We start from the raw sequence: 22,657 nt of genomic DNA, 5'->3' as shown, positions 1-22,657 counted from the left end.
AGGGTACTATGTGTGACTTCTGGAATTGTACTTGTCTATGAGCCCTGACTATCCTGGCACTACCTCAGCCCTGAAAGGCATTCAGGTCAGCTTCAATTTACTGGCCAGGCTTGTGCTGCACCTGGATTGATGCCTCCAGCCAGGTAAAAAAAAGGTTAATACAGAAACTTAAGGAGGAAGCCACCTGGCTTTTGAAGATACATGTTTATGGTAATGGATTTTTTTTTATCTGGCTACATATATGACCCCTGAGGGTATAACTGAGGACAATACTACAGGTTGGTTTCACTCTGCTGCATGTGGTCCTACTGACAAAGATATCTTGGCCAAGAGCCAGGGGGATGGACTGTGCAGAAAAGAGTTCACATGGCAGACCTGAGAATGCTGTTCTTAGAAAGACCTACTTGCGAGGTTGGCCCTTGGCTGACATCTGGGGACTTGGATTTTGGGAGGGTTCCACCATCTTCTTGGTGATAAGGGTGGTTTCCTGTGTCTAAACTGTGCAAACAGTATGGCTTATGCTGAACACCTGCTTTCCTTCTGAGAGTTTGGAGTTTAGGTACATGCTAGGCAGAGGTTGCCTATGTGACCAGTCCATAATCAAAACATTTGTCACTGAGTCTCTAATGAGCTTCCTTGGTAGACAACATTTCACATGTGTTGTCACAATTTGATATTGGAAGAATTAAGCATATGCTGTGTTACTCCACTGGGAGAGGCCTCTTGGAAACTTGTGCTTGGTTTCCTGTGGACTTGGCACCATGCACCATTTTTTTTTTTTGGCTGATTTTGCTTTGTATCCTTTTGCTGTAATAAACCTTAGCCATTAGTACGGCTATATGCCGAGTCCTGTGAATCCTGCTGAATCACCAAACCTGAAGGTGATCTTTGGGACCTCCAATGCAACAAGAATGTTTATAGGAGCTTTATTTAGAAAAACCAAAAACTGAGGGAAAAAACTCAAATGTTCATCAACACGTGAATGAATAAATAATGATACATTCATATGCTCAAATATTATACAGCAGTGAAGATGAATGAACTAATTCGACGTACAATATGGATGAACCTCATAAACATAATAATGTTGAGTGAAAGAAACCAGATATAAAAAAGTACATATTATATGACTCCTAATATAAAGCTCAAAAATGGACAACTACTTATTTATGGTGATTGAAGTTTGAATGGTGGTTAACTTTGGGAGCTGGGGGACATTAATAACTGGGAAGGGGCATGAGGGAGGCTTCTGTAGTGCTGGTAATGTTCCATATCTTGATTTGGGTTGTGTGTTTACTATGTAAAAATTCATCAGTTTTTACATTTAAAATTCATGTACATGACTTCATGTATGTTATACTATAAGAAATTACTACAAAAAGACCCTACTGACCATTGATGGATGAAAAAGATAAACAAAATGTGGTGTATACATACAATGGAGTATTTATTCAGCCTTAAAAAAGGAATAAAATTTTGACACACACTACAAAAGGGATGAGCCTTGATGACATTATGCTAAGTGGAATCAGGTAGTCACATATGGACAAATGCTGTATGGTTCCACATATATGAGGTACCTAGAGTAAGCAGATTCATAGAGACAGAAAGAATGGTGATTTCCAGGGACTAGAGGGAGGGGAGCATGGGGAGTTACGTTTAATGGGTACAGTTTCAGTTTGGGAAGATGAAAAAGTTCTGGAGATGGGTGGTCGTGGTAGAGGAATAACATTGTGAGTGTGCTTGATGCGACTGAACAATTAAAAATGGTTAAAATGGTAAGTTTTGTGTTATGTATATTTTACCATAATAAGAAAAAGAAACAAAATGGAAGGAGCAGTGGATAAACCTGTGATATTGTGATATTGATCTCAGGTAAAATGTGTGCTTTACAGAGTGGACCCTGGAATATGATCAAGGCATTGACAGTTCTCTGGTTCTGTCCATAAGAGTGAAGCAACAATAAAAGTGTGCCATACTTGGGGCCAGCCCAGTGGTTCAGTGGTTAAGTTTTCATGTTCTGCTTCGGCGGCCCAGAGTTTGCCAGTTCAGATCCCAGGTGCGGACCTACGCACTGCTTGTCAAGCCATGCTGTGGCAGGCATCCCACACATAAAGTGGAGGAAGATGGGCATGGGTGTTAGCTCAGGGCCAGTCTTCCTCAGCAAAAAAGAGGAGGATTGGTGGCAAATGTTAGCTCAGGGCTAATCTTCCTCAAAAAAAAAAAAGTGTGCCATACTTGATAAGTGACACACTTAGATAAAGCAGGGGCAAAAATAAAATCCCCAAGAAGATTGTGTTCCAGCCAAAATAAAAACATTAGTACTAGTTCTGTCACTACTGGCATGAGAGGATATTCAAAATATATATTTTGGGGAAGAAAGAGTTTAAGAACAATGTGTATAGTGTTATCCTATGTTATAAAAGGAAAAAAAGTGTGTGAATAAATGAACTGTTTCCTTATTGTAAGAGGTATTGATGTAATAATTACCTTTTGAAAGACAAAAAAAAATTCAACTACATTTAACATAGACATCAATTATCAGATCGATTCTAATTTCAGAATGCTAAACTATAAAAAGAAGACATCCTATACTTAAGGAAATAAGGTGGATGTGTGTGTGAATGTGCACACATGTGTGTATACATACATACATATAGACACACGTGATATTTAGACACATGATTTATATATTCTATTTACATTTTCATTAAAATTATGCCTTACTTTTGTAGCTGTGTGATAGTTCATCTTCCCTCTTTCTCAAGTTTTCAGAAATGTTCCTTTGCCAAGTGAATTTTACTCTGTGTATAAAGTTCCACAAAATTTTCTATCAGACACAAGAATATTAAAGTATTTTTACTTATTTGGATAAAATGTGGTGTCCCGTTGAATAAAATGTGTCAGTGTTATGCTATTGAAGGAGATCAAGGTACACTTTTATTTCAGTTTTTCAGTTTAGTATGCCATCTTTAAGCTGACGAGGTTTTTGTTCAGCTTTGTTGAGGCATAGTTTACATTAGGCTTGATAATCAATATAGCTTTTGCACTTCTATTAAACTTTAAGGAAATTCAGTGTATGAATATTGGTAATAAAATTCTATCATTCATAGAACTACTAATTTTTATGTACATTCTTGTCTCTCATATGTAGATAATGTGGCTTCTTTATAAGAGCATAAAGTTTCTTTAAGAACAGATAATTGCCTAGTATTTCTCTTGGAGAGCCCCATAATGCTTAGCATGGCCCTGTACATGATGTGGACACTAACTTTGAGACACAAAACTTAGTTTGTTTATTCAGGAAGTGTAAACTAATACAAAAAATGTTGCTGATTGGACCTGTGCACTAAAAATATCTTGACCATCTCTTAATTCTATCTCAGGATGCAACAGTAGAATGAAACTCAGTGGACGACCCTACAGACACATGGGAGTCCTTGGAACTTCAAAACTCTATGACATTCGGAAAACTATCTTTACCTTCACTCCACAGGTGGGTGGAATGAGCTTTAACATGCATTGAGATAAATGGAAATAAAAGAGAAACACTATAGAAATAAAGCCTTTACTGGAGTTAGGACAAGCATCAGAGTTCCAGGAGGCCTTGCACATATTAAGTTGCTCAGTAAATATTTGTTAAGTTGAACTGAATTGAACTTGTAGCACAGAGCTGTGCCAAGTGATTGTGGCTACCAAGAGTGGTCCTGGGTGTTGCAGAAACAGTAATAGGGATTTTACAAATGTTGAAGCACTTAAAAAAGTACTCTTTACTTTTTTTTTTATTGAGTTAATGATAGGTTACAATCTTGTGAGATTTCAGTTGTACATTAATGTTTGTCATTCGTGTTGTAGGTGCACCACTTCACCCTTTGTGCCCACCCCCCACCCCGCCTTTCCCCTGGTATCCACTAAACTGTTCTTAGTCCATAATTTTAAATTCCTCATATGAGTGGAGTCATACACAGATTATCCTTCTCTCGCTGGCTTATTTCACTTAACATAATTCCCTCAAGGTCCATCCATGTTATTGCAAATGGAATGATTTTGTTCTATTTTACAGCTGAGTAGTATTCCATTGTATATATGTACCACATCTTCTTTATCCATTCGTCTGTTGCTGGGCACTTAGGTTGCTTCCATGTCTTGGCTATTGTAAATAATGCTGCAGTGAACGTTGGGGTGCATAGGACTTTTGGGATTGCTGACTTCAAGCTCTTTGGATAAATACCCAGTAGTGGGATGGCTGGATCGTATGGTAGTTTTATTTTTAATTTTTTGAGGAATCTCCATACTGTTTTCCATAGTGGCTGCACCAGTTTGCATTCCCACCAGCAGTGTATGAGGGTTCCTTTTTCTCCACAACCTCTCCAACATTTATTACTATTAGTTTTAGATATTTTTGTCATTCTAATGGGTGTAAGGTGATATCTTAGTAGTACTCTTTACTTTTAAAAGTTAAAAATAAAGACTATATTTGTCCTTTATAAACAAAATATAGTCTTTTTTATTCATCTACTGAATTATGTGTTCTCTTTGTTTTGGGGAGGGGCCCTTTTTACATGCCTGGAGATCTTTGATACCCTCTTCTAAACAAAAATGTCAGTACTGTTTTAGCCATTATTATATACATTGTTAGCCTGTTTGTTAGCTACAGTGCAATAGCAAGCCCAATTATATGTACGTATGGGAGGAGAAACTATTTTATGGAAAGAAAGCTTAAGCTTCCCATTTGTCATCTTACATCTGAAATCATGCAGCTAAGGTATAGACGAAAGAGTATTGGACCGTAGATTCTATTTCTTTCTTTGCCATTTGCTAGCCATATGACTTTGCTAATCTATTTAATGTCTCTTGGCCTTATTTTTCATCTGTTAAAAAAAGAAAAGCATCACTAGGTTGTTATAGAATTAAATAAAATTATGTACTTGAAAATACTTTGTAAACTATAACACACTGTAAAAATGTCAAAACTTATATGTACCAATCGACCACCAGATACTTTGGGAAGAATTAGGCATTAAATTTGGGGGTATTGTTTCCTCTATGACATCTTATGTACCTTTGTGAATATGTGAGTGCTTTAAAATATTATTTGATAGTTGTGAGAGTAAATTATTCTGAGCTGTTATTTTTCTTTTTCTCAGTTTATAGACCAGCAACAGTTCTACTTGGCTCTGGACAACAAGATGATAGTGGAAATGCTTAGAACAGACCTCTCCTACCTCTGTAGCCGCTGGAGGATGACAGGCCAGCCCACTATCACCTTCCCCATCTCACACACCATGCTTGGTAAGGTTGTATGAAGCAAGGAATAAATGTATTTTTGGAATAAGTCATGTGGTTAGCCCTTCAAAATCTTAGAGTCACTGGAGAGCTGCTTCTGACAATTTATTCTTTCAGCAGTTATTATTAGCTTCTATTTTGTGCCAGGCACTTTAATAAGCACTGGGGATACATAGAATGAGTAAGGCAGATGAGGTTTCTACTCTTATGGAGCTTATGTTTTAGAATAAATATGTAGCAAATAAACCAATACACAGGAATATTTCAGGTGGCTTGAGAGCTATAATTCAAAAAATATAATGGAATAACTTGGTGGGGTCCTACTTCAGATAATTGGTTTCTAGGTCAATTTACAGAAACTTTATTAACACAATTCATTTAAAGACAGTAATACTACATTGTGCATCTGTCTTACTCCAGTGGAGCATCAAGATTTTATAGATTAGTTCCCAGACTTCTCCTTTCAAGGCTTGTCTAACTGAAGCAGGAAAATTCAGCATGGAAAAGTGAAAAGGCTTTCAGTTTATCTTTCCTTTATTAGCTGGACTTCCTGACGTTGCTTACTTGAAACTGAGTGAAAGGCTTTATTGTTCTGTCAGTTCCTGGAGGACTAGAGCCAATACTGAAGCACTGCTTCCTTTCTGTGTCTCAGCTGTTGCTTCCAAAACCCTGTTTGTACTGCCAAAGTACATAGAATTCCTTTCCATTAGAGAAGAACCCTTTGTCATAAATTATTCAAAGTCCAGACAGAGGGTTAGGGATTTTTGTCACATCTCTAAAGTGCTTCAAAAGCACAGGAGTTGAGGAAGTAGGGTAGTTTTTCTTATTTTTGTCTTTCTTCTTCATTTAAGACAATTAACAAGTACCCATTTAATAACTGCTGTGTTCCTAGAATTGTCTTCAGAGAGTCTAAAGTCTAATTGGAGAGGCCAAGCTAATACACAAAAATAATAGAAAAGAATTCAAGGCAGTATATAAAGAAATACTAAACCATTAGATTGGTATTTTACAGTGAAGGTGATCAAGTCATCAAAAAAAATTTTCTTGACTGAGGTAGGACTTATTCAGGCTTTTTGGGATGGGTGGTATTCATATGGGAGGAGGGAAGAAGGAAAAGTACTTTAGGTGAGGAAAAAATTACCATGAGTGAGGCCTGGAGGCAAGGATGAGCTTGACTTGTGAGTGGACAGTGAAGAGGCCAACCTGAATAGAGTGAGCCTTGCATGTTGGAGTATAATTATTAACAAAATTGGATAAGTAAGGTGGAGTCAGATTATGAAGACCTTGAAAATAAGTAGTGATATTTAAAACATTTTCTCGCAAGTCTGAAACTATCAAAAGTTTTTGAGCAAGGAGGGACATGATGAAAGTGATATTTAGGGAATATTGATTTGATGACAGTATACATTATAGTGAGGAGAATGTGAGATCAAGGAAACTAATTCAGGCATGAGGTGATGAGAATATATGCTGGATTAGTAGTAGTAAAAATAGAATGGGAAAGGATACAAGAGTCATTTTAAACAATGCTTGCAAGACAGGTGTTGGCTAACTAGATATGAGATATGAATCAAGATAATGCCAAAATTTAGAGACTAGGTAAATAATGCTGCCATTGATAGAAGCAGTGAAATTCCATAGGAAGATGCCAGTTGGAAAGAGACATGTTGAGTTTGTGGTGACAAAGAGATTTCAGAATTGAAATACCTCATATTTGGGATGAGATACACAGCTATATCTTGGAAAGAAGAATAAAACTAAAGATCTAGATTTAAATTACAAAGTTTTGATATTTATTACTTGGTCACACAACAAAAACAGCAGGAAAGCAGGAACAATAGCAATAATAACTGCAGTGTTTATTGAACACTTTCTCTGAGCCAGGCACTGAGCTAAGTGCTTTCAATGCATTATCTTGAAATCTCTACAACAACCCTATGCAGGTGGGTACTATTAATAGCCCCATTTTATAGATGAGGAAGGTAACTCATTGTCCAGAGTCACAAAGCTAGTAAGTGACAGTGTTAGGCCTCAAACGAAGCCTGTCAGTCTCCAAAGCCTACATTACCAAGAGCTGTGTGTTTTGTGAGAGAAAATTTTGTGCTGGTGAAATGAAAATGAACATATTAGTAATCGCATTAAAATGTGAATTTGTGGGGCTGGCCCTGTGACCGAGTGGTTAAGTTCATGCACTCCTCTGTGGCGACCCACAGTTTCACTAGTTCGAATCCTAGGCGTGGACGTGGCACCACTTATCAAGCCATACTGAGGCAGCGTCCCACATGCCACAACTAAGAATATACAACTATGTATCAGGGGGCTTTGGGGAGAAAAAGGAAAAAAATAAAATCTTTAAAAAAATAAATAAAATGTGAATTTGTTAAATTCTCACATTAAAGACAAAGATTCCCAGAATATGTAAAAGAGCAAACTCCAGCTAGATGCTGCTTACAAAAGATATCCCTAAAATAAGATTATATGGAAAAGTGAAAAATAAAGGAACATGTAAAGATATATCATGTTGGGGCTGGCCCAGTGGCACAGCAGTTAAGTTCGCACTTTCTGCTTTGGTGGCCCAGGATTTGCCAGTTTGGATCCCAGGTGCGGACATGGCACTGCTTGGCAAGCCATGCTGTGGCAGGCGTCCCACATATAAAGTAGAGGAAGATGGGCACAGATGTTAGCTCAGGGCCAGTCTTCCTCAGCAAAAAGAGAAGGATTGGCAGCAGATGTTAGCTCAGGGCTAATCTTCCAAAAAAAAAAAAAAGATATGTAAATACTAACAAAAAGAAACATGGTAGCAATATTAATAACAAAAATAGTAAATAGATTTCGAGGCACAAGTCAGTAAATGGGACAAGAAGGATGTTTTATATTGATGAGAGTTACAGTACACCAAGATGGTGTAACGTTTATAAACTTTTATCTACTGAATATCAATGAAATATATAAAGCAGATATTTAGGAAAACTTGACAACGTGATAAAACCATTGTACAGTCATAGTCAGAAATTATAACGTACTTCTATTGGAATGTCACAGATCATTTATACAAAATAATTTAAGATATAGAGAATTGGGGCTGGCCCTGTGGCTGAGTGGTTAAGTTCCTGTGCTCCACTGCAGGCGGCCCAGTGTTTCATTGGTTCGAATCCTGGGTGCGGACATGGCACTTCTCATCAAACCATGCTGAGGCAGCATCCCATATGCCACAACTAGAAGGACCCACAACGAAGAATATACAACTATGTACTGGGGGGCTTTGGGGAGAAAAAGGAAAAAAATAAAATCTTTAAAAAGATATAGAGGATTAACAAACCCGATTTTTGTATTTATGTGTGTATATAAAACTATACCCAAAAAGACAGAATGCACAAAGAATGTTTATTTTTAAAAAGTAGAAATCATACAGGTAGTATTGCCAGACATATGACATAAAACTAATTAATACAAGAATAGTAAGAAACAAATCTGACCGTGAAGGAATTAAAATTTTTTTCCAAATAATTCTTAGATTAAAGAGGAAATCAAATTTGAAATTATATAGGGTTTTAAAATGAAAAATGATACTACTACTTATGAAAACTTAAGAGATTTGGCCAAAGTCATATTTAGAAATTTTCATATTCTTAAATACTTTTACTTTGAAAAAAAGAAAAGAGTTCTGGTTTCCAGATAAAATGGAATAGACTCACTTCTCCCTATTTATCTTGCTAAGTACAGCTAAAAGCTTTGGACATGATCTATAAAGCAAGCATAAGAAGACTGAGAGTTGAAAAAAAGAAGGGAGACTGGCTAGGGACTTTGCACCTGAGAAATGACACAGCAGTGAATTCCTGGGTTTTCCTTCTGCCTCATAGATCCTGGACTGGGTGCTGGAGAAGCTGTTATAGCGCAGAAACACAAACAGGCACAGATTAAAAAAGGCCCAAGAAAAACCTTCTCCCTCTAGCCAAAGGAACAGGAAAGGGGCAGCCTAGCCAGATAGAAAACTTTTAGACAATAATTGTTCTACTCTAGCCAAACACCACAGAGAAAAACTGCAGTACCATTCCCAACCCTACCAGCAGAGGCTGAGTGGGGACCCTAGACTTCCACCTTCACATGACAGTGAAGAGGCACTTCTCTCTCTCCTTAGGGGTAGTGTCTGAAAAGCATTAGTGGGGAGCTTAGACTTTCATCCTTGCCCATCAGTAGAGGAGCCCCTTCCACACCCACCTAGCAGTAACAAAGTAGTGTTCCCTTTCCTGCCACACAGTATCAGAGGAGATCTGCAGTATCAGAAGATTCAGTAAGATCCAGAGTCTCACAAGATAATACCCCAGATTTCCAGAATACAATAGAAAATTACTCATACCAATGTCCAGGAAAATCTCAACTTCAAGAGAAAAGATGATCAATAGACACTAGTACCAAGATGACAGAATGTTGGAATTATGACAAAGATTTTTAAGGAAGTCTTCATAAAAATACTTAAACAAGCAATTATGACCACACATGAAACTTGAAAGTAGGAAGTTGCAGCAAAGAAATAGAAATTCTCAGCAAAGAAGTTGAAGATATAAAGAACTAAATGAAAGTTTTAGAACTGAAGACTACAATAACTGAAATGAAAAACTTACTAGATAAGCTCAATAGCAGAATGGAGATGATAGATTAAACTTGAAGATAGTACTATAGAAATGACCCATTCTGAACAAGAGTAAAAATAGCCCAAAGAAATATTAACAGAGTCTCAGGGACCTGTGGGACTAATAACAAAAGATCTAACATTCATGTTCTAAGAATCCCAGAAGGAGAGGAAAAAGAGTATGGGACTGAAAATGTATTCCAACAAATAATGGCTGAAAAATTGGCCAAAGGCATAAACCTGCAGTTTCAGGAAGCTGAGAAAGCCCAAAACAGGATAAACCCAAAGAAACCCATGCCAAATCACATAATAAACTCTTGAAAATTAAGGAAAAAGAAAAAAATCTCAAAAGCAGTAAGATAGAAATGATGCCTTGCCTATATGGGAAAAGCAATTAGAATGACAGCAGATTTCTCATCAAAAGCCCTGGAGAACAGAGGGAAGTGGCACAATATTTTTCAAATGCAGAAAGAAAAGAATTATAAACTAAGAATTCTGTATCCAGCAAAAATGTACTTCAAGAATAAAGGGGAGGGGCTGGCCCTGTGGCCAAGTGATTAGTTCATGCACTCCGCTTCAGCGGCCCAGGGTTTCATGGCTTTGGATCCTGGGCGCAGACCTAGCACCACTCACCGAGCCATGCTGAGGTGGCATCCCACATAGCACAACCAGAAGAACCAACAACTAGAATATACAACTATGTACTGCTGGGCTTTGGGGAGAAGAAGAAGAAGAAAATAAAAGGATTGGCAACAGATGTTAGCTCAGGTGCCAATCGTTAAAAAAAAAAAAAAAGAATGAAGGGGAAAGAAAGACATTCTCAGCTAAAATAAAACTAAGTGAATTTGTCTGCAGGAGATCTGCCCTAAAAGAATGGCTTAAAGAAAGTTCCTTTAAATGGAAAAGAAATAATCCAAGATGGAATTATTGGATGTTGGAACGTCAAGAAAGAAAAAGAACAGTGGAAAGACTAAGAATATGGATAAATACAATAGACTTTCTCCACTTCAGTTTTCTAAATTATGTTTGATGGTTGAAGCAAAAATCATAACACTGTCTGATGTGGTTCTCAAAATATGTAGAGAAAATCTTTAAGGCAATTATATTATAAATGGAGGAAGGTAAGGGACTGAAAGGAGGGTAAGATTTCTACACATTACTTTAACTGACAAAATGTTGACAGTAGTAGACAGTGATGTATATATAATGTGTGTTTGTATGTATAATGTAATACCTAGAGTAACCACTAAGAAATCTATACAAGGAGATATAGTCAAAAAGACTATAGATAAATCAAAATGGAATTCTTGTATGTGTTTTAGAAGGCAGGAAGAAGAAAATAGAAAGATGAACAGAGGAAGAAACAGAAAACAATAAGTAAAATGGCAGGCTTAACTCTAACATATCAATAATTATAATAACTGTAAATAGCCTAAATACACCAATTAAAAGACTGAGATTGGCAGAGTAGATAAAAGAATGACCCACATATATGCTGTCTCCATGAAATTCACTTCATATATTACAGTATAGGTAGACGGAAATGAAAAGAATGGGAAAAGATATACCATGTAAAATTAATTTTAAAAAATTAGAAGTGGCTACATTAATATCTGGTAAAGTAGACTTCAGAGTAAAGAGAAAAAAACAGATAATAAAAGCAACATTAGGAATGAGAAAGGGGACATAGCAACAGAAATGGAGGAGGCTTTAAAAATTATAAAAGAATACCAAGTACAATTTAGATAAAATTGACAAATTTTCTAGAAAAGTAAATAAGAATAAGCTTAATAAGAAAGATGCATATAACCATATGAGAAAAATTATAAAACTAATGAATGTAAAGAAAATTTTTAATTACTAGAGAGATATATCATGTTGCTAGATGAAAATAGTATTGAGAGGCTGTCCATTCTTATTAATCTGTCAATTCAGTGCAATTCCAAATCAAAATGAAAACACAAATTTTAATAAACAAGTTGAATCTAAATTTCATATGAAAGAGAAAAGGTACAAGAATAACCAGATTTTTTTTAAAGATTGCCCCTGAGCTAACATCTGTTGCCAAATTTCTTTTGTTTCTTCTTCTTCTCCCCAAAGCCCCCCCAGTACATAGTTGTATATTCTAGTTGTAGGTCCTTCTAGCTCTGCCATGTGGGATGCTGCCTCAGCATTGCCTGATGAGCGGTGCTAGGTCCGTACCCAGGATCCAAACCAGTGAAACCCCGGGCCGCTGCAGTGGAGCACATGAACTTAACCACTCAGCTATGGGGCCAGCCCCCAGATTTTTTAAAAACTAGAAACAGTGAGAGAAGACAGATCCATTGTAATTAAAATAATGATAAACATAGCAATCCAATAGAGGCAAAAGAATATAAATAAATAGATTTGGGAAAATCATTAATTTAAGCCTGCTACTTTATATTTTATGCAAAATTAAATTCTAAGTAGATTAAAAAGCTAAGCAAAAAAATAATAAACCTATAAAAGTATTAGAAGAAAATATGAGGGAATGTTTTTGTGATCTTGGCCTAAAGAAAGCTGTCCTTTGCAAGACACAAAAAGGAAAATTTGAGAAATTTAAAAACATGAAAATTTAAATAAATCTTTTATACAAAAATGAACTGTGCTTGAGGTTGTAAGACAAATAATAAAATAGGTAAAGTGTTTGTCATACATATGGTAGAGAAAAGGGTAATATTCACAAAACATAAAGAGCCCTTGAGAGTCAATTGGAAAAAAGATAAACTACTTGATGGAAACATGGGAAAAGGACATTAAAAGGCAATTATATAAGAAATACAAATGGTCAGTATGTACATGAAAACATGCTCAATCTTACTAGTAATAAAATTAAAACAATGTCTTTTTTTTAATGTATCGGATAAACAAAGATTAAGAAGCTTATTAATGCCCATTGTTGTTAAAGGTGTGGAGAAGCAGTCACTTTCTGTACTGATAGTGGAAATATAATTGACGTAACTTTTTTAATGGGCAATTTGGGAGTTTCTATAAAATTTTAATGTGTTCCCTTTGTCCTAGCAGTTCTACTTGTCAGAATCTATCTTAAGGAAATAATAGAATAAGTGCATAAAGATGTAGCTACAATGATCTTCATCACAGTGTTGCTTATAAAACACAGTCTAAATGCTATGGAATTACTTTTAGCTTTTACAAAAGATAAGTTAGAAAGTGTGGGTCATGAAAGAGTATATGTAGTATGATCTCCTTCACATAAAGTCGGATAACTTAGCTTTCTAAATATTTTTATGCCTACACACATAAACCAAGGCTCATTAGATGAGATAATATGTAAAATGATTAGCACAGTGCTTGGCACATAACATTCAACAAATGGTTGCTGTTGTTATTGTTGTCAGCATTTAATAATCACTAAGTCTTCTGCTGTCAGGCACTGTGCTAAGTACTTATGATAAATACAATACTGTCTTTGAGGAACTCTGTTGGTCATGATAGCTTACCATTTGCCCATTCTGCGGTATTGTTGGCTCTCAGATGAATTGTTGAAATACAGGATGTTCAATGGGGAGTGTCTCGTTTGTACCATCACCACCAGAATGTTGGTTTGAAATAATTGAAAGATTCCCTTTATTTCAACGTTAAAACCACAAAGATTGTTTTAAAATTCTCTTCATTTCAAGATGAAGATGGAACCAGCTTGAATTCAAGTATCCTGGCAGCACTCCGAAAAATGCAGGATGGTTATTTTGGTGGGGCAAGGTAAGTGACCTCTACACACTGTTTAGTGAAATAAAATGAAATTTGGAAACTGGGTATGGAGTAAATGGTACACTTGTGATGGCTTTCTCTATACGTTTAACAATATAATCCCATTCTATTCAGAGGAGCTCTCCCTCTCCTCCTTCTCTTCCTCTCTTCTTCCCTACCTTCCTCCCTCTCTCACACATGCATATGTGAGCACGTGCGCGTGCGCACACACACACACACACTTTTTGTTGCTGAACTATGTGTGAGTTAGCCAGAGACATGACTCCAACCCTGAGTACTTCAGTTTCTGCCTTCTAAGAACAAGAGCATTCTCACATGTAACTACAATATAATCATCACACTCAGGAAATTTAATATTGACATAATACTATTATCTAATATAGAATCCATATTCAAAATTAACCAATTTTTCCAATAATGTTTTCCCATAGCTTTTCCCCCCACTCCAGGTTCCAATCAAAGATCACACATTGGCATTTAGTTATTATGTCTCTTTGATGTATTTTAATCCAGAACAATTTCCCAGCCTTTTGTTAATCTTTCATGACAGTTTTGAGTACAGTTTTGAAGAAGGAAGGTCAGTTATTTTGCAGAATGTCTCTCAGTTTGTTTAAAGTGGTATCTGTCAGGTTCTCTATATCGTTTCTCCAACAGTCTTTGACCAAATGGTCTTAGCTTCCATTGATGAGTCAGTTATTACAAATGGGATTGTAAAATGATGATCCTCTGTTTCTATCATTCTGTGTATATCTATTAGTTAGAATCCTTCTGTAAAAAAAAAAAAAAGAGCTTTCCCTTACCTCCTTTTATTTTGTAGTTTTAGTGTCAGCATAGATTCATGGATTCTTATTTTATTCGGTATGTCATGCTCCATTCCTGTCATTATTTCAATGTTCACATTATCCAAGATCTGGCCATTGGGAGTCCCTTCAAGCTGGCTTCTTTAGAAAATCAGTACTACTGACTTTCCCTTTGGGTTTTGCAGTCGGCTTTATAAGTAGGAGAGGGTATGGCTTACAATCTATTATGATTCATAAAATTTTCGAATATATCTTTTATTTTCAAAATAGTCTTTCTGAGTATTTTTTAAAATGATGTGATGGATTTGTGATGATTTATCTTCGTTCTGTTCTAGCTTCTCTTATAGCCAATTGAAATTTTTGCTAGATATTTGACATAGTTGGCAACATAGTACATGGCACTGAAAAGGAGCAAAACTGATCTGCTGGTAGATTGTGAACCTATAATTGTAGTCTTTATTAACACAGTACTCTAACCTACCCTACACTATGCCTAGGACTACTGTAAAATTTCACTTTTAAAAATTTATACTAGTGTATAAATATTAGTAATCCCCCAATGAAACATTCTAGGTATCCTTTTTTTACTAAATGTTTTAAAAAGGATTTCTGGGGCTGGCTCCATGGCTGAGTGGTTAAGTTCGCGCGCTGTGCTGCGGCGGCCCAGGGTTGGGATCCTGGGGGCAGACATGGCACCGCTTGTCAGGCCACGTTGAGGCAGCGTCCCACATCCCACAACTAGAAAGACCTGCAACTAAGATATACAACTATGTACAGGGGGTTTGGGAAGATAAAGCAGAAAAAAAAAAAGAAGAAGATTGGCAACAGCTGTTAGCTCAGGTGCCAATCTTTAAAAAATAAAAAGGATTTCCTCTGATTTTCTGTTTTCTATTAACCCTCTAATTGTCAGGGTTCAAACAGGTAAATTGTCACAGTTTTTGACAACATCTTGCCGCACACATTTGAGCTTCATGGACCCCGGACCTGAGGGTAAGCTGTACAGTGAAGATTACGATGACAACTATAATGAGCTGGAATCTGGCGACTGGATGGATGACTATGGTTCAAGCAGTAATGGTAAGGGGGCTTCATAAAGGCATTGGCCTTGCTGGACAAGAATACAAAGTATTGTTGAGCATCCTCTTTAATATTTCTCACTGCCAGCACTCTCACTTCTATTTAATACACCTGTATTTCTACTTTGTTTGGCTTCACTTTTCATCTTTGTACTTACCTTTGGCTTCTGGTCTAATATCCCTGTGGTGATTGTGGAGTATGGAGTTGAACTATCCCTTACTAAAGGTTAGGGAAGATTTCTCCCCTGGTCATATAAAATAGCTGGTGATTTCAAAATGGGAGGAAGCAGTGGTGAGTGAGAGATATTTAATCAACTATGTAGTAGGAAAGCTATACATATACAATACTGCTTTTTGACATTAAAAAGCATAAAAATGTGAAATTCAATTAGAGTGCTTTTTATATATGATATTACAGGGGCACATCAGAATCTCTGAGGAGGTCTGTATAGTTTGACAAAGCCTATTTGGTGTGCCTATTGCTTTCATATTACAAACTAGACAAATAAAGCACAAGAAAATCTAATTGGCTAGGAATATGAAGATGATATAGTGAGAAAGAATCGTGGGGGCATATATTAAACATGGCTGAGAAACACCCTAAAGAGTTACAATACTGACATAGGCAAGGCAAGCATTACATTGAATACCAAAGAGAAAAGGGCCAATAGGAGCAAGTTATTCTTCTAGCTGTATAAAACATGGTTTGCCTGCTTTCATTGTCTGGTATTTGACTGTTAGCCTATATCTTAAGGCAGTCAATTTTGTGTGTGTGTGTGTGAGGAAGATGAGCCCTGAGCTAACATTTGTACCAATCTTCTTCCATTTTATATGTGGGACACCCCCACAGGATGGCTTGATGAGTGGTGTGTAGGTCTGCGCCTGGGATCCAAACCCACAAACCCTGGGCCGCCAAAGCAGAGTACTCAAACTTAACCACTATGCCACTGGGCCTGCCCCTAATTTCTTTGTCTTAAGAGTGGTGTGTTGCAGAAAATAAAAAAATAAATTAGCTTTCCTCACAGTGAGGTAGCAAGCATAATCTCATATACAATAGAGCAACACATTAGCAATCAGAAGGATTATTTTCTTGTTTGGGCTCAGCATTTACTCACCTAAGTACCATTTAATTCATTGTGTATTTGTTTTTGTAAGATCTAAAATAGTGCTCATTTCTTTGTTGTAAAAGTACATTAAATACAAGGTTATTTCCTGTTATCAATAATAGCAAAGTCATGATATTTATCTTGGCATAAACTGAAATATTTTGAAAACCAGACAAGAATGATCATATATTGAGGTTGTTTGCTATTCCATGGGTAGTTATGATTTTCATCTGTAGCACTCATTCTCTTGAATTACTTGGTTAAATGTATCTTTTTAATAATATGTATTACTAAACTTGATATTATGCATTCTGAGTCACTTTCTCCTCTGGGTTTACTCATGAGTGGTCTCACAATGGACCTGTTTATTGCTTGCTATCGTTTTCATGGGGAGAGCACTTCTCTCTATATTCTTCATAATCCTCCACTCAAGTATCTAGATTGTATTCAAGGTTATAATATTTGTCATTAGGATGTCACTGAGTATGAGTTCCATTCTTACAGCTTTGCTAGTTCCCATTAGTAATATGAGAGCACAGAAAGACATCTATCTGGAGAGATCACCAAAGATGATTAAAAACCAGATGATGCATGACTGACATAGCAGACTTTGGTATTGATCCACACACTGTGCTTTTCCAACTATAAATGCTGTGAATGTTCTGAAATGTTAAATGTTAATGTAAAGTCTGAAATGTTAAGCATACACAGGGTATATGTATATTTTTAATTTCTATTATCCATAGACAGAGATAATGTTATAGAAGGTTTATAGGGGAGGGGGAGCCCAAGAGGATAGGGACCATATCTGTCTTCTTCACCACTGAAACCTCAGCACCTAGAACACCACCTGGTACATAGTAGGCAATAACTATTTGGTGAACAAATGAATGAGGTGACTAAAAAGACCAGTGTGTGGCCAGTAGTCCTTTTGACACCAATGCCACATGGAAATTTTTTCATTAGCAATTGTAGCTACAATTTGTGGAATCTGTTTTCAGTTAGGCTCAATGGTTAGTAGATTTTTGCCCTTCCCCACAAAAGTCTCCTCTTACCAGTGAGACTTGAAGGGCCCTGTTCTGCTCCTCCTCCACCGCTGCCGCCACCACCACTACCATCACACGCAGATACACAGATTATGAAATGCTTGCTCCACCTGTCCTATAGTAAGCTCATACGGCTTTCAGGGCTCCTAATATTGTCTCAGCCAAGTTGAAGAACAAGTGGGTCCTGGTAAATGGTCATAGTTTCTGAATGGTAAAGCAATGAAATTGTATAATGATCACAAACTTTTTTTTTTTCCCATGAATTAAAACAACCTACTTCTGGTGCTATGTTGTGGACACAGGAGCCAGTCATTCTGTTTGGTGGGGTAGATTGTGAAGTAACTAAAATGTTGATTTTTTTCTCTTCCTCCTCCCCCCACTAACCTTGCAGCTCGCTGTGGTGATGAAGTTGCTCGTTATTTAGATCACCTTTTGGCGCACACTCCTCCCCATCCTAAACTAGCCCCTACCTCACAGAAGGGAGGGCTAAATCGGTTCCGAGCTGCTGTGCAAACAACCCGCGACTTAATGTCCTTGGTGACCAAGGCCAAGGAGCTGCATGTACAGAGTGAGTAATGCCATGACTCACTAGAGTCAGGCACAGGAGGAGGTGAAACCCAGGATGGGGGCGGGGCATTTATCACAATGTAAGCAGGAACTTTGTTGTGTCCACTGCTTTATCCCCAGCATCTTGGACAGCACCTAGAACATATTAGACACTCAAATATTTATAAAATTAATGAATTTTATACAGTTTTGCTATAGATAGTGCCATGTAGGCAGGTTTGACCAGTTACATAGTGATAGAAGGGAGAACAGAAGACATGGAACATACTCAATTTTAACATCAAAGTATTAAAACGGTGGAAAGGGTTTTTTCCTTTAGAAGTAATTTTATTTAAAGAGAAAGCATTGAAAACTATTATAAGATAACCTTGCAATGAAGAGGGAGATATTCTCCCTTAAGTAAACTACACCTGGTTCCCTTATGCCAGCTATAACTCACAGTCAGTTGTCCCAGCAATGTAGACCTGTGTTGTCAACTACAGTACTCATTCTTCAACAACTTTCTCACTCTCCTCCCCATGATCACCACCCTCCTTTAGCTGTATTTGCAGTGGAGGATGTTTTCTACTACACATTGCCAGGAGTAGTCATGGTTCCTAAGAGTGTTAAATGCCTCTATGGTACTGCATATGAAAGAACAGAAGGGCTCCTTGGCCACACCTAAAGGACCTAAATGTTAACATTTTACAGATGATGAGAATGATTGGTATGCATGTTCTTACTGTCTAAAACTCTATTGACCATTACTAACCAAATATATTAAACATGAACATTGGGGAATCATTTAACATTTAGAATAGGGAAAAGCTTGGTATACCCTTTGAGTATGCCTCCTTGATGAAGGGCCTATGTGAGGAGATCAACTTTATTAAGTTAAACTTCTAGATTGTGAATCAGGAAACTTGAGCTTAATTCTCAGCTCTGCTACTTACTTGCTTGAACAGTTATTTGAGTTCTGTAGTTCTCTTACTGTATCTGTAAAATGGTGAAAATGACAAGAGAATCTCAGAGGTTTTGGTAAGTATTTCAACAATAAACTGTAAGTAAAAATCTTAGGAATATGCCAAAGTTGGTTAGCCACTACATTTTTTTGATTCCCTAGATAGGATCATCCATTTATCTATTCTTAACGAAATTCAACTGCTAGCAGCCAGATATTCTCCTGGGAAAGTCCAGAAAATATAAAATATAACTGGGTTCTTTCTGTTGTATGTGGTATTGTATCAAAGTATCATTGATAGCACCATTGTGGTATTCATTACATTTGTAGAATTTTGTAACTTATATGTCCAGCTGATGCTACAATTCTAGACATTCCATTCAAAATATGTTTATTCCACAACTAGAAGGACCCACAACGAAGAATATACAACTATGTACCGGGGGGCTTTAGGGAGAAAAAGGAAAAAAAAATGTTTATTGATTGATCAGTCTTTAAATTATTGATATTTCTTTTCTTTGATATTACCAAGAAAAGATAAGTTTCTCATTCTTGTTCTATAAAGAACTGACCCATACATAACTTCATTGTTGAGGTCAACTGTGCATTTTTATTAGTCTCCTAATCATCTAATCTTTCCCATAAATGTCAACCTCTTGCAGATGTTCACATGTATCTTCCTACAAAGATATTTCAGGCTTCCCGGCCTTCATTCAACTTACTTGACTCACTTCATCATCCACGAGAGGACCAGGTAAACTTGGACATGAGATATTTCTGTTAGCTTTTTTCAAAACTACCAACCTTATGGAAAATAATATAACTAGCCATTATGGTTTCTGCTAGTAACTGGTGGTAGGCAAAATGGTGAAGATATATGTCCCTTTTAATTCACTTTTAAGATGGGAAAGTTTTTTTGTTTTTTGGGGGGGTTTTTGCTGAGGAGGATTTATCCTGAGCTAACATCCATGCCAGTCTTCCTCTATTTTGTATGTGGGTCACCGCCACAGCATGGCCACCAACGAGTGGTGTAGGTCCATGCCCGGGAACTGAACCCAGGCCACTGAAGCAGAGCATGACAAATTTAACCATTAGGCAACAAGGCCAGCCCCTAAAATGGGCAAGTTTTTCTAGCCAGGCTTTAAGAAAACTAGATTGATGTATCATAACATCTTGAAGGTTTCTTTGTTTTTGCTTTACTTTTCGTCAAAACTTAGGGAATTCTTATGGAAAAGTTTAGAGGTGAAAAGATCAACACTCTAAGGCATTATTTAAGTTGAGCACTTGTGGACTTAATTTTTTTCATCCTTTCTCAAACTAAAGGTTCCCTCTGTTCGTGTAGAAATACATCTTCCTAGAGACCGGTCCGGGGAGGTGGATTTCAAAGCATTGGTTTTACAGTTGAGGGAGACCTCCAGCTTACAGGAGCAAGCTGATATCCTCTACATGCTGTATACTATGAAGTAAGCAATCGACTTTAATGTTCACATAGAACGGAAGTATAACATAGTAAATATAGCGCAGCTTTGGAGTCTCACTAATCTGGATTTGAATACCGTTTTGCAGCCTACCCACTGTGTAAGTTCAAAGCCTCAATTCTTCTCATTTATAAAATTTGGATTATGCCTACCTCATAGAATTCTTGTAAAGATTAAACAAGATATATTATCTGCAAAGTCTCTAATACAATGCTTGGTACATAGTAGGTGCCCAATAACTGATAACTATTATTATCATTATTATGGTCATTTTAAGCCTCCATTATTTGGTAAAATCTACAGTTAAATAAATTATTAACTCAAAAGAAGTAGGAATATAGAGGCTTACAAGAAAAAGAAACTAGCATTTTTTAGTGTTTGCTGTATGTCAGGCACCCTGCTAGGTACAGTATTTCCAAGTACCTCAAACTCAGTATGCCTGAATTGAACTCCTCTCTCCTGTCCCCCATATACCCCTACAAAAAGAACCCATTCTTCCTCATTTATTCATGTTGTCATCACACTGAAGAGGCAAGATGGACCCCCTCTTCCCTAAATTTAATTTGGGCGTTGAGACTGATGATGCCACACATATGAAAAGGTGTGAGATGTTTATTACTCACATAATAAGACTTTATGGAGAGAGGAACAGGCTCCTAAGTTGGTCCAAAAAAGGCTGAGTGAGCAGGGGAAGGAGGCTAGATTTGGTATTTTATTATGATTAAGAGGTGAGGCTGAAGTCAGGATTCTCACTGGCACCAAAGAAAGGAACACAGACTTTCTTATCACCTTGCCCAGATGTAGGCTGGAAGGGAAAGAGCAGTGATAGGACTTGAAAGTGGTCGGCAGCCAAACGTCAAAAATGAAGTCAGACTCCATGAAATTCTCCATCTCCATTTCTGGAACCAACACCTACTTCTCCCCATATCCCGTTAATCACCAAATGTGTGCAGTTTTACCTCTCAGTATTTTATCTTCTGCATCTCTAGTATTGCTACCTTCGTTCAGGCCTTTGTCTCTCACCAGGACTGTTGCTACAGCTTCCTAACAAATCTTCCTATTTCCATCTTGTTCTCAAGTCCATCCTCCACAGAGGAGGAAGGGTAACTTCTTTTTTTACTTTTTATGATAGAAATGTTCAAACTTATACAAAAGTAGAGAGAATAGTATAATGAACACTTTTGGACCCGTCACCCAGCCTGAACAATTATAAACACATGGTTAATCTTGTCACATCTACATTCTCACTCTCTCTTCCCCCTGGATTATTTTGAAGAAGATACCAGGAGTTTTATCATTTTATTCCTAAATATTTCAGTATTATTTCTAAAAGACAAGGACTCTCTAAACATAGTCACAGTGGGACTTCTGGTTCCAGACAAGATAGAGTAGATGCATTTCTCTCTGTTCCTCTTGCTAAGAACAGGAGGACATTATTTATAAAACAAGCATAACAAGATGTTGAAAGATAGAGAGAAGACAACAGACTGGCTAAGGACCTCAGGATCCAAGGAATGGACAAGGTGATGAGATCCCCAGGTTTTCTCTGTTGACTGCATTGGGATCTGGAGAAGCCAGCAACCTGAAATTGCCAATGGGCACAGACAACAAAAGCCCTAAGGAAAACCTGTTCTCTCTAGACAAAGGACTAGGAAAAGGGCAGCCTAGCAAGACAGACAACTTTTAGACAGTAACACTCCACCATAGAAAAATCTGCGGCCCCACCCCTATCAACAAAGGCTGAGCAGGAAGCCCAGATTTCCACTCTTACCCACTTGTAACTAGGCAGGCACTGTTCCAGTTTCCCCACTGCCAGGGTAGTGTCAAAGAAGGCCAAGTAGGGGTCTGGGACTTTCATCCCCTCTAGGTGGTAATGAAGTCCCCTTGGTCTGTCTGACTCCAAAGCCCGTGCCATTTATATCAGATTGTGGTTTTTAATGAATAAGTGAAAAAGACAGCTGAAAAGCCTGCCAGCACC

At 37.2% G+C, this 22,657-nt stretch overlaps 1 protein-coding gene across 5 annotated transcripts in view; it reads left to right on the top strand.

The window, feature by feature from the left end:
* The window catches only part of PHKA1 (phosphorylase kinase regulatory subunit alpha 1), a 110,996-nt gene that overhangs the window by 59,703 nt on the left and 28,636 nt on the right, over positions 1-22,657 (top strand). For 3 of the 5 annotated variants that reach the window (XM_070502939.1, XM_044763163.2, XM_044763164.2), the window contains 6 exons: positions 3,387-3,496; positions 5,148-5,292; positions 13,579-13,657; positions 15,377-15,543; positions 19,864-19,955; positions 20,525-20,664. In XM_070502939.1, coding sequence (XP_070359040.1) covers positions 3,387-3,496; positions 5,148-5,292; positions 13,579-13,657; positions 15,377-15,543; positions 19,864-19,955; positions 20,525-20,664 — 733 coding nt within the window. Of the gene's footprint in view, positions 1-3,386; positions 3,497-5,147; positions 5,293-13,578; positions 13,658-15,376; positions 15,544-18,085; positions 18,263-19,863; positions 19,956-20,524; positions 20,665-22,657 lie in introns of all 5 variants that reach the window. The other 2 variants (XM_044763162.2, XM_044763160.2) reach the window with 1 other exon arrangement.

Source organism: Equus asinus, chromosome X (assembly GCF_041296235.1).
Source record: "Equus asinus isolate D_3611 breed Donkey chromosome X, EquAss-T2T_v2, whole genome shotgun sequence".
NCBI classification, from domain to species: Eukaryota; Metazoa; Chordata; class Mammalia; order Perissodactyla; family Equidae; genus Equus; species Equus asinus.
Note: the sequence above shows the minus strand (reverse complement) of the source record. Positions and strands in the feature narration are given on the sequence as shown.